Source organism: Lepisma saccharinum, chromosome 23 (assembly GCF_977018435.1).
Source record: "Lepisma saccharinum chromosome 23, izLepSacc3.1, whole genome shotgun sequence".
In the NCBI taxonomy this organism is placed as follows: domain Eukaryota; kingdom Metazoa; phylum Arthropoda; class Insecta; order Zygentoma; family Lepismatidae; genus Lepisma; species Lepisma saccharinum.
The window spans coordinates 42,794,545-42,807,394 of record NC_139251.1 but is presented as its reverse complement, the minus strand read 5'-3'; the positions used below and the strand labels follow the sequence as shown (position 1 = coordinate 42,807,394).

Here is a 12,850-nt window from a genome sequence, read left to right as displayed (position 1 = left end):
CTATCAAAATTCCTAATATAAATGTACCAATTTTTAATGTGCTATATGTAATATATGTGATCAAAAGAAACACATTCTTGTTAATCTAAACTGAGACCATTGGATACAGAAATCCATCACCAATTTCTCATAAAATAAGATGTAATTCAGGTACCTTACCTTGTATTTGTATTTTTATTTTCTACCACTTTTTTCTAATCATGACAACGAGGATGAGATCAGATGAAATTGACGAAGGACACTCACACACTCATGCCTTGGCTGAGATCCATTCCTGGGAACTTCAGTGGCGAGATCTAAAGTCAACCACTTAATGTCCGACCTTTTACCTTATTATTTCTACCACAATTGTTATTATTTCTTGTAGTTTCACCTTCGATCAGTGAAGTGCAGAAACCTACAAATTTCACCATCATAGAAGGAGAGGATTTTACACTTCACTGCAAAGCTACTGGTATTCCCCACCCTACAATACGCTGGTTGAAAGATGATGAGCCAGTGTCTGGAAATGGTAATGTATTATTAATGTATATCTTTGTTGATTAAATATCTTACACATGTTCTTAAGATAAAATATAGCTCATTACAAGAGTTGTTCTTTAGCTCAAACAAATCATATTCCAGTAATATTTGACAATCTATCAAAGATGGGAGCAGACATGTATGTAGAGTGGAATAATGGGAGCAGGTTTAATACTCAGTAGCACATGTAAAGTAAAATTTTCAATTATTGTCACTATCATTATTGTTACTAATGGGTTAAACTAATACCAGCGTTCTTGGTATCAGAAAATATCACCAGTACTGGTGAACATATTTTACAACAAAATACTAGTATGATGTTACCCAAACTTTCTGTAACTTCAGACCGAATGATGATTTAAGTACCTAAACTGCCACTTACAAAGAGTCTGTGGTCTGATCAAATTCATATTTATCAATTACTGTGCTGTGAATTCTTTCAAACATTTTTTTAAATGTCTGCTCTCATTTTTTCAGAGAGAAGACAAAGGTGCTGTAAACAAAACTTTCAAATATATATTTCTATTTTATTATAATTTCTCCAAGATCAAAATAAATAATGTAAAAAAATTGTAAATTAACAGTTACTTTCATTGCATTTTGCTGCAGAAACAGTTGCCAAAAAGCAAATGTTGTTGGCAATGGTGTTACAATTAGGGTGACCAGACACATACATTCAAAAAACAGGACAGAGCATGATGAAAAAGGAGGACAAAGTCATAAAAAAAGAGGACACCGCAAAACCTAGCAATTCATTTGCCATTAATCATAATATAATCAATATACCAAAAACTACCAACACTTTACTCATATAATTCTGATGATTTTTCAATAAATTCCTCTTACTTTTAAGCATCGAAAGCAATCTCCTAATCTATTTTTTAACACATGACAATCATAACTAAGTATATCTATAGTTTGAATCACAGAATTTTACTCTTTTTTCCAATTCTTGAATATTACGTAGAATGCAATATCCCCATAAGTGAATGTATGACAGATCATAAGTTCTCTAGTTGAAAATGTTGTATATAAAAATAATCACGCTGTACAAATTACAACTTTGCCAGCAATGTGTAAAAAACTACAATGGCAATCACGCTGTACAAATTATAACTTTGACAGCGCTGCAAAGAAAAGTCATATTGGCAATCGCATTGTATAAAATAGAGGAATAGGAGGGTGGATATATTCTGTGGATTGGTTGAATGGAAGCCGGGGTTGTAAGTTTATGCGATGCATGTTAATCGGATTGTTTTCTAACAAACTTCAAGCATGTTTGCATGTAAAAATTAATAAAAATCTGAATTTACTAACACCAGACTTGTTTTTGACATTTTTCATGAGTTAGCGTATGTGGTTTAAGCCTGAAAGGTAAAAATCCAAGTAAGGAAGTTGGTTCCCTGCGATTCTCAAGTTGCGAGAAGTGCTACGAGAATAGGTAGGCGGTCATAAAAGATATTATGAGACTCAGTACGCTGTCTCAAAGATTATTCGTCTAAAGATTATAATGTGAAATATTTTACATTATCATCGCAACTAGTTTGCAAAAACGAAATATGTGATTCCACGATTGTGATAGTGTTCAACTAGTTCTTGTTTGGTGCAAAGTGAACTTAAGTTGTTTTACGTGAAAAATAAGAAATATGGAGCAAATATTGGCTGAATTGCGAGCAATCTCGAAGTCACAAGAGGAACTTAAACAGGAGTTAGGACAAGTGAAAGCAGAATTTAAGAGTGATCTAAAGAATCTAGAAAAAAATATAAGAGCTGATCTGAACATCCGACTGAATGTCATGCAGAAAGATGTGTCCCTATACAGGCAAGAATGCATTTCTAGGAATGAGAAGGTTAGGAGTGAAACCCAGAAAGTTGACATGGAAGTGAGAAAATTGATAGAAGAAAAGGATGAATTGCGTCAGGAACTGGTGGTTGTGAAAAACAAACTTTTTGAACTGGAAGACAGAATAGAAAACAATCAAGCCAAGACTGTATGGTGTCATCGTCAAGTACAAGTACCAGAGTCTGTCAAAAAGAAGCCTGCATTTTCACCTGTAGATCACCAGGAATCTACTGAAGAGCCATCAGAAGCTGAAGAGAGGTTTAATTTTATTGCTGGTAAATCCCACACAAGTGAAAATATTCCCATCGAAACTAGTGAATTACAAAATGGTAATGTTTCCCATGAGGTAGAACATTTAGTGGGTATTGTGAACAATACAGTGTTGCCCGTTTTGTCAGGTGTAGCTCAACAAGTTAAAGTTCTACAGAATTCAACTACTACCATGCTACACAGGTTTCGGGAAAGTGATTCAGATAGTTCACCCAGCACAATTAGCTGTCATTCATCTGGGCTTAAGAGTAGAAAAAAGAATAGGTCCAGGAAAAAGTCTCCCTTAGAAAATGTGAATAATAATGATAGTGTAACAACACTTTTCCCTAATGGAACAAGTAAGAGTGTTTCTAGGTGCAAAGAAAATCAAGTTTCCTCACATGTTACTAAAAGAAATTTCTTGAAGTCAGATCAATTAAATAGGTTTCCGAAATTCTCTGGAGTTTCTAGTGAACTAATCCCATCTGAATTCTTAGATGATGTCGAAGAGAATTTCGAGTTATTTCAAATAGCAGAAACAGATTTTATGACTTATGTACCAACGCTGCTAACAAAAGATGCTAAGCAATGGTACAAGATCTCAAAGCAAAAATTTTCAGATTACCAATCTTTCAAAATTCAGTTTCTGAATCATTATCAAAATTCTAATTGGAAAACAACGATGCTCACCAAAATCTTGAATTCCCAGTATCAAAAGTCTGTTCATGGGTCACTGCTAACATTTTTCATGGACCAATGGAAAATTTTGCAGATTGTTCAACCTAACACTGACGAAGCACAAAGGTTAGCTCAAATTGCTACTTTGATGCCTTTCAAAATTAAGGAAATTTTCATAATGAAACCTGTTACTGAGCTGAGTGAAGCCATCACGGTAATAGAAAATTCCGAAGCCCTTAGCAAAACTTCATTACGTGAAAGGCCACAGGCAGTATTTAACAGTAGAACTAAAAACTTTGATGGTAATAGAAACGTAGCAGTTATTCAAACTAAATGTACTGATCAGTCTAAAGACAGAGGTGACAAACTCAAGTGCGAGGTTGTTGATCATTCCAGCACACAGCGTAACTCAAAAAGAAATGTAATCGCCAATGCTAATAAGTCTACTTTTTCGGGAAACGAGTAAGTCGCTCATGTCGAGAGGGAGGTGTCATGAGTGTACCTGCTAAACCTCCTTTGCAACAACCCAACTCTAGTAATCTTAATCACACACACAAAAAATTTTACAATTCAATCAAAACAAGTACCGAAGCACACGCCATTCAACCCTTGTACAATAATGTCCATTTGCTAGGTGATTCCATGATGATCCGCGTAGCAGAAACCTTGGCAAACTACACTGTTTCATATGATTCACTAGGTAAACGGAACATAGGGTTATGTACTAGCGGCCAAACTATTTCCAACCTATCTCAAAAAATCCGTCCAGATACCAAAGTTGGTAAAAAAGTGATGTTGCTTATTGGCACCAATGATTTTTTGAGATATACAGAGCTACACAAAATGAAAAGTGACCTCAAAGGTTTAATACACAAGTTATTACCTTTAACGAATCAGTTAATATTACTCACGTTACCACCAATCCCAAAGTTATTAACTGCTGACAATCCTGATTTGTGGAGTAAGTGGAGTCAGTGGAATAATTTTCTAATGGAGTTAGGGAATGATGAGAATCTCATTGTAGTGAATATTAGTGATCTGTTTTTGAATGCAGATTCTAGTATAAAACTAGATCTATTTGAAAAACACTTGGGAAATCCAAGGAATGGCCGAATTGATTTAATTCATTGGTCAAAGTCTGGGATGAATGTAGTTTTTGATTTCTTGAAACAAAAAGGTCTGTTCAATGATGTCAATCAAAATGAAATCACAGTCCAGGCAGACATACACCAGTTTAACTCGTTAAACTAGTTACGAGCTCATGTCAAAAAGCAGGTGATGTGAGTGATGGGATAAATCCTGCTATTAATTTTATAAACTTAAGTGAATGTGATGAAATAGATTGCAGTGCAGAAATCAAAAATTGTAAGCAACCCATAAATACTAATAGCAAGCGTAAACCTTCTGCTCACATAAAAGTAAGAATAAACAATAAGGAATATACTTCTTTACTCGATAGTGGCGCTGAGGTCAGTGTTCTCTCGGAAACCCTGTGGAAGTCTATTTGTACTCAGGCTTCTAAACCACGGCTATTGCCAGTTACGGGGATTAAATTAGTTGATTATACAGGGAAAAGGAAAGACAAACTAATAGGTTCCGCTCATTTGAACGTTGAAATTTGTGGACTTTCCTTTTACATTAAATTCCTGGTAGTCAGACATTTAAAAGTAGACATTATTCTCGGTTTAGATGTCCTATACAATATTGATAGTACTTTAGACTTTGTCCAGCGAGGCTTACTCTTGGAATCGAGCGAAGGAAGCAAATTCTCCAAATTTATCGCTGTCTCAAATGAAAGTTGTCCGGAAGAAGAGTTAGATTTCAGACCTTCTGTATCTAACATATCCCCACGGTCATCCTCTCATCCTTCTGATGAAGACTTGTGGAGAAGGGTTAAAGAGTGTGAACATTTAAATGAGTCACAAAGGATAGCTTTAGTTCAGTTGTTAAAACAATATAAAACATTGTTTTCTGAATTACCAGGTCTCTGTAACAAGTATACACACACAATAGAACTGGATACTTCCACACCAATAGTTAACAAAAACTATCCAATACCATTAGCATATCGGGACGAAGTTGGCAGGCAAATAGAACAAATGTTCAACTTAGGCATTATTGAATACTCTGAATCAGAGTACCTATGTCCTCTCCTAGTTGTAGTCAAGCCCGGAGGAGGCATTCGTCTCTGCTTAGATCAAAGAAATATCAACAAACATGTCAAGCTTGAGCAATTACATCCTATGAACATAAATGAACTCTTAATGAGTTTCCATGGATGTCAATGTTTGTCCTCCCTAGATTTGGTTAATGCTTTCTGGCAGGTCCCCTTACACCCCAAAGCAAGAAAGTATACTGCTTTCAGTTTTCAGGGAAAACTTTACCAGTTCACAAGGGTAGTGTTCGGATCAATCAATGGAACGTCTGCTTTCATTAATGCTCTGACACGAACCTTGGAAGGTACGGAATCTTTTACAGTATGTTATGTAGACGACGTAATTGTCAAAAGCACGTCTTTCGAACAACATCTTTTTCACTTAAGACTTATTTTTGACAAGTTACAAGATGCCAACATGACACTGAGACTGGACAAATGCAGGTTTTGTCAAGTCAAGGTGGAATTTTTAGGGCATTCTATCAGTGCACAGGGTTATGAGAAATCTCCCAAGTATGTTCAAGCCATAAAAGACTTACCTGTCCCTTGCAATATCAAGCAACTGCAGAAAGTCTTGGGAAGTTTCAATTGGCTATCAAAATATGTTAAAGATTATGCCATCATGGCACATCCCTTGTACCAGTTATTGAAAAAAGGCAAAAAGTGGGAATGGGATGAAAGTGCACAATGCTCCTTTGAGTTGTTGAAACAGTCCATTATTGCAGAAACAATGCTTTACCATCCAGATTTGAACAAACCATTCTTTGTTCAAACTGATGGATCAAATATAGGCATTGCAGGATATTGTTTTCAACTGGTAGACAACAACATGCGTCCGATTGGATTCGTGTCAAGGATTTTGAAAGCTTTTGAGAAATCATATACGTCCACTGAAGTAGAAGTGTTAGCAATACTCTTTACACTGGACAAATTTAAATCACTATTGTTAGGTAGAAAATTCACTGTTATCACAGATCATAAATCCCTCACGTGGTTAGAATCTGCACACACTTGGAACAATAGGCTGACTAGATGGTTTATTCAAATACAACAGTACTCATTCCATGTCGAGTATTGTAGAGGTAAAGAAAACCACTTGGCAGACCTGTTGAGCCGATCTTTTAATGACCATAATAATGAACTCATATTCTTGAATAACTTTGAGTATCTTGATGAGTCATTAATATGTGATAAAAACAATTTTGTTAATGAACAAAATAGTGATCCGTATTGCAGTGGTGTTAAATCTGTTCTCGCTGGTTGTGAAAGTTCACAACAGAGCAAACATCGAAACTGGAAAAATATATACCTTATTCACAATGATCTACTTACCATCAAAGATTTTCACAATCCAAACCGGATAAGAATATGCGTGCCTCAATCATTAGTAAATCTTGTACTGCACAAGTATCATGATGAAGGTGGTCATTTTGGTACAGACAAGACACTCGGTAAAATTTACCAAATATTTTACTGGCCTCATATGAAAAGAGACACAAAATCTTACATCACTGATTGTGAAATTTGCATGAAAAATAAACCAGATAAACATCCTCCTAAGTATCTGGAAATCATGCACAAACCCTCAAAACCAGGTGAAATATTATTTATTGATTTACAAGGTCCATTCATACGTTCCTCCAAAGGTGAAAAATATTTACTAACAGTATTAGATTCTGCTAGCCGTTATCTTGTGGCATATCCTATTGGCAATAGTACAGCTTCCATCGTAACTAGAAAACTAACACATTCTTACTTCATCCATTTGGGAATACCAACAATCATTATATGTGACAATGGTCCACAATTTCGTGCAGAACATTTTACAAAAGGTATGCATGCTCTCAATGTAAAAATTTTTTACATACCCAGTTATCATCCAAGTGCTAACTTAGTGGAGAGATATCACCAGGAAATAAATAGATTGATGCGTATATTTTGCAATGGTAAACATAAGCAATGGTCTAGCCATGTTGCTGCCATTTTACATCTGTTAAATAATTCAATTTGTTCCAGTACAGGTTATGCTCCTATAGAACTCAGGCTAAATATTGAACCTCAAAATATCTGTAAAAAAGTACTAACGGATCGCATTCCTGATGTAGAGATGTGGAAAAATAAGCTGCTTATGGCAGAAACATGTAGTTTCAATAAGAGACAAAAACATATTATAAAACAGCATGAAAAACAAGCAACAAAAAATCCAGTAAAGCAAGGCGATCTGATCTTCATAAAACTGCATCCTCAAAGTGACACTATCACTTGCATTATAAAAAAATATTGTAATTTATACCAAGGGCCTTTTGTTTGTATGCAAATTCATGATGATAACACAGTGAAAGCCATATGCTGCAACACTGGAAAAGACATTGCAAATATTTCCGTAAAAAATATCAAAGCTTGGCATTGTTCATTGGACAAACAAAAACTTTGGATAAACAAACTTTTAAGCATGCGTAACGATTTGCAACTTCATGAGTTAGGTTTGGAGCAGTTGCATGATGCTGTCTAACTATATTTATTAAGAGCATGATAACAAATTGTAAATAATAGTGGTACCATATTTGTGATATGTGGAGTTTGGGCATACATGTTGTCTATTGCATGTTATGAATGTATGCATGCTAATTTATGTATGCGAGATGCATATGTTATGATTTTATCTCTGCATGCAAATTGTACATGATGCATGTAAACTGCACGTGTGTTGTTTTGTGTTTATGCATGAAAATTGTACAAATTTGGTTCTGCGATTATACATACACACTCTACATATGTGTATTCTGTTTTGTGTTTATGCATGTTAAGTTATTTAATATATGAATCTGATATTTTGTCATAATCTTACATGTTATATCTTTGTTTATGTGGTGTTTGTTTTGTAACTAACTTCTTGCATGTAAACAATGTCATAATTTTAGTAATGCATGAAGTATTTGACATTTCTTCTTGATTCTCAGTAAGAAAGTCAAATTTCCCAACCCCGGGGAATTTATGACAGATCATAAGTTCTCTAGTTGAAAATGTTGTATATAAAAATAATCACGCTGTACAAATTACAACTTTGCCAGCAATGTGTAAAAAACTACAATGGCAATCACGCTGTACAAATTATAACTTTGACAGCGCTGCAAAGAAAAGTCATATTGGCAATCGCATTGTATAAAATAGAGGAATAGGAGGGTGGATATATTCTGTGGATTGGTTGAATGGAAGCCGGGGTTGTAAGTTTATGCGATGCATGTTAATCGGATTGTTTTCTAACAAACTTCAAGCATGTTTGCATGTAAAAATTAATAAAAATCTGAATTTACTAACACCAGACTTGTTTTTGACATTTTTCATGAGTTAGCGTATGTGGTTTAAGCCTGAAAGGTAAAAATCCAAGTAAGGAAGTTGGTTCCCTGCGATTCTCAAGTTGCGAGAAGTGCTACGAGAATAGGTAGGCGGTCATAAATGCAAATGTAACAAGTTAAGATTCACTTAACTTATTTCCAAAAACCTCATTAAAATTTTAGGTAGTTTAGATTGGGTAGAGAAATATGATTTTAATGTCCCGAATATTTCTAGCACTCTTTCAACAGCAGGGGAAAGTGACAGCAACCTTAGACTTTACCTCATATTCGCTTCTTCCATCCTTTAAAAGCTGGATATTTTCTTGTAAGATAATTGTTGAATTCACACTTTCGCTTCGTTATTTCATGAAAGTAAATATTACTTAATAATCAAAATTTTCACTACATGTTTCTGTGTCTCTTATGTATGACTCGAAAATGAAGTGGCCACCTCTGTGGCAGAGTGGTTAGCACATCACACCACAATGCCAGAGGTCCGGGTTCGAATCCCAGCCTGAGCATGGATGTTCTTTTTTAATGTCCCTTCATGAAAATCAACATATCATCGCTCATCCTCATCTTCGCAATTTGCCAAAAGTGGCAGAAAAGGGAATTAAACTAAACCACATCAATCAAACAAAAAGGAACTGCTCAGATTAGTTGCTTTTCAGAAGTCTCAGATTGTGAAGCAACGTGTTAGAATAATATGAACTAATGACAATGCTATACTCTTTCCAAAAAAGGAGGGCATTTACCGATTTCAAAAAATCGGATGCCGGACAGACACCTAAAAAGGAGGACATGTCAGGATAAAAGAGGACATCTGGTCACCCTAGTTACAATTAATTTTAGCCCAGTACATAAATGCCAAAAGTCTGCTCATGTCATGCATCATAGAACCCTCTACTGGTACAATAACATCTTGAACACACTGTGTTATCAGATAATGTTCTTCTACGTATACATATTTCAAATATATATTTTATAAATTCATGAATGAGATGAAAAATTGTCAAATCTTCCAAAATGTTTGATAACAAGTTAAAATTTCCTGTCTTCCTAGGCTCTTTGATCCTATATATCGTATGTATAAATTTATATAGATCAATGTGTTTTCCCCCCCAGATTTTAGCATCAGGAAGGATAATTTGTCTGTCCATGCTGCTTCTCTTGATCTTGGTGGAAACTATACTTGCATAGCTGAGAATGAAGAAGGATACGATCACAGAAGCTTTACTGTTGAAGTAATAGGTAAATGCTTAATATACACATACATGCACGTATATCAGTTATTCATTATATGTATGCTACAAATTAAAAAAAAAAAAAAAAAAAACCTTTATGAATATTAAAGTTCACAAGTTTTCTTAAAATTGTTTAGACAGACAATGCTTCTCAAGTTCAGAATCTACAGACATCAATCCTGTGAGAAGATATATGGCAGTAATGCATGCACCAAGATTCTCTCAATATAATTGTTTACTAGGATGGGACACCTTGATTATAATTTGCTAGTTAGATGATGTCATCAGCTATTTGGAAACCTGCAAAATTAGTGTAATATTTTGCATGTTACATTAGTTACTGGGATTCGACAGATTAATTGGTTCTCTATTAGTAGTAGCCAATCTGATCTACACTATGTTGCCATTCGTCACCGGACACCCCCTCAAAAAGTGCTTGGGAACGTCTGTACACGTCATACAACCTATAAAAGGCATTGCCGGTTGAGAATACACTCACACCAGCTACAGCAGTCAATATGGACAGACGATGCAAACTGACTGAGGCGGAACAAGGGATGATCATTGGAGCCCACAGGTTTGGGCATTCGACCCGTGAGATTTCCAACAAATTTCAGATACCCCGGTCGACAGTGAGTGATGTTATTGTGAAGTGGAAGCGAGAGGGGGGTCATGACATGCCGACCCAGAACCAGTAAACTGAAAATATTAACAGACCGTGACTGTCGATGCTTGAAATGTGTGGTGAACTCAAACCGGAAGGCGTCGTTACAGATGGTGGCACAGGAGTTTCGATCGGCTTCCAGTAGTGCTGCAAGTGATCGTACTGTCCGCCGGGAGATCATCGCACTTGGTTTTCATTGTCGCACAGCAGTTCACAAGCTGCATATCACAGCCCGCAATGCGATCCGTCGGTTACAGTGGTGCAAGGAACGCCGCCATTGGACTCTCGAACAATGGAAATCCGTCTTATGGAGTGATGAATCATGCTACCAGATGTGGTGGTCCGATGGACGTGTATGGGTGTGGCATATGCCTGGTGAATGCTGTTTACAGGACTGTTACATTACAGGACTGTAAACAGCATTTACAGAATTATCGTACCCACAGTGAAATTCGGCGGAGGTGGCATCATGGTTGTGGTCCTGCTTTTCGTGGTATGGTCTAGGTCCTCGTGTTTTAGTTCGGGGAAACATGAATGTCGATGATCTGGAATATTCTGTGCTACCGACATTGTGGGAACAATTCGGTATTGGCCCATACCTGTTTCAGCATGACAATGCTCCATGTCATACGGCAGGCATCATCAACATGTGGTTCGAGGACATGGGTGTGCAAAAACACCACTGAGCTGTTTGCCGCTTTGCAGGAGGAATGGGGCAAGATTCCTGTCAACGCGTATCGCAAATTGGTGGAAAGTCTTCCTTGAAGGCGAAAGTCTTCCTCATTGAGGCGAAAGGTGGCTCTACACGATACTGATGTGGTGCTGTTACCGGATTAATGTACTGGTATGGGGTGTCCGGTGATGAATGGCAAAATAGTGTATAAATAGCCTGTAATTTAGTGCAAAATTCTGTCTTGATTGAGATGGCATTTTAAGTCCACTTTATGCACAGTAAGGTTAATTGGAAGTAGGACCTACAGTTTAAAGTGGGATCCGAACCACAATGTGCCTCCACCATGTACCGAACCCGGGACCCCTTGATTACAAGGTGACAATGCTACCACTGCGCTATTGGAGAGGCCTACAAAATTATGTCATTTTGTTATTGTTTTTATGAATATAAGCATATAATTCATAACTCATGGTTTTGTAAAATATATTTCTAAATATGTACTTCTCTTTCTAAGGCAAAATCCATCGCAATCATTTAATTACATAATTAACCATGTTCTTCAAGGAAGATTTACAATTCAATATCAGATTGGTATAACATTGGTTATCATTATTAGTAAAACTTACATCTGTTCTGTAGTTCATAGAATCAACAAACATTTCATATCTGTCCATTCCTAACACATGTCTTCAGTCAATATATGTCACGTAAAAATTTTGTACAATAATTTTAAAGGTAATCAGTCTGTTGTATTTCAACAGACAATAAATGGGAAATTGATAGCATGGGAGAAAGAATGAGATTCATGGTTAAAATTATGGAAGGTAAAATAGATTTTGCTTAAGTTTAATAGAAACTGTGTTGCAATTCTCATTTGAGAAACTCCTTTCTTTTCCATAAATAAATCATTCTTTTAGAAATTATCAACAGGTAAAATAGTCCCCCGTTCGGATCTCCGGGTGGGGACTACTTTGGGAGGTCCCTGGACTAAGGATAAGATCTACGTTAGGAATAAGGATATTAAATTAGGCACCTGGAATGTTCTGAGCCTTTACAGGCCTGGGGCATTTCAGTGTACAGTTAATGAGATAGTTAAGTATAAATTAGATGTAGTAGCTGTCCAGGAAGTTAGGTGGCCAGGAGAAGGGAATTGTAAAACTAAAAATTATACTTTTTTCTATGGTGGTACTGAAAATCATAATTTTGGAACAGGCTTTTTCATAAATAATAGAATTATCTCGGCTCTTAAAACAGTAGAATTTATTAATGATAGGATATCATATGCAGTTTTACAGGGTAGGTGGTGTAAAATTATTTTAATAAACATACATGCACCAACGGAAGATAAAGATGATAATACTAAAGATGATTTTTATACAGAGTTAGAACAGGTCTTTGATAAATTTTCTCAGTATGATATGAAAATTCTGTTAGGTGACTGTAATGCACAGATTGGCAAGGAAGAGATATTTAAACCCACAATTGGT

The 12,850-nt window shown here is 36.0% G+C and overlaps 1 protein-coding gene across 1 annotated transcript in view; it reads left to right on the top strand.

Annotated features, from left to right (window-relative positions):
• LOC146005477 (hemicentin-1-like) overlaps positions 1 to 12,850 on the top strand; it is a 171,630-nt gene that overhangs the window by 43,409 nt on the left and 115,371 nt on the right. The window contains exons 11-12 of the mRNA XM_083144722.1: positions 368 to 511; positions 9,908 to 10,033. Of these exons, the coding sequence (XP_083000848.1) occupies positions 368 to 511; positions 9,908 to 10,033 (270 nt within the window). The remainder of the gene's footprint in view (positions 1 to 367; positions 512 to 9,907; positions 10,034 to 12,850) is intronic.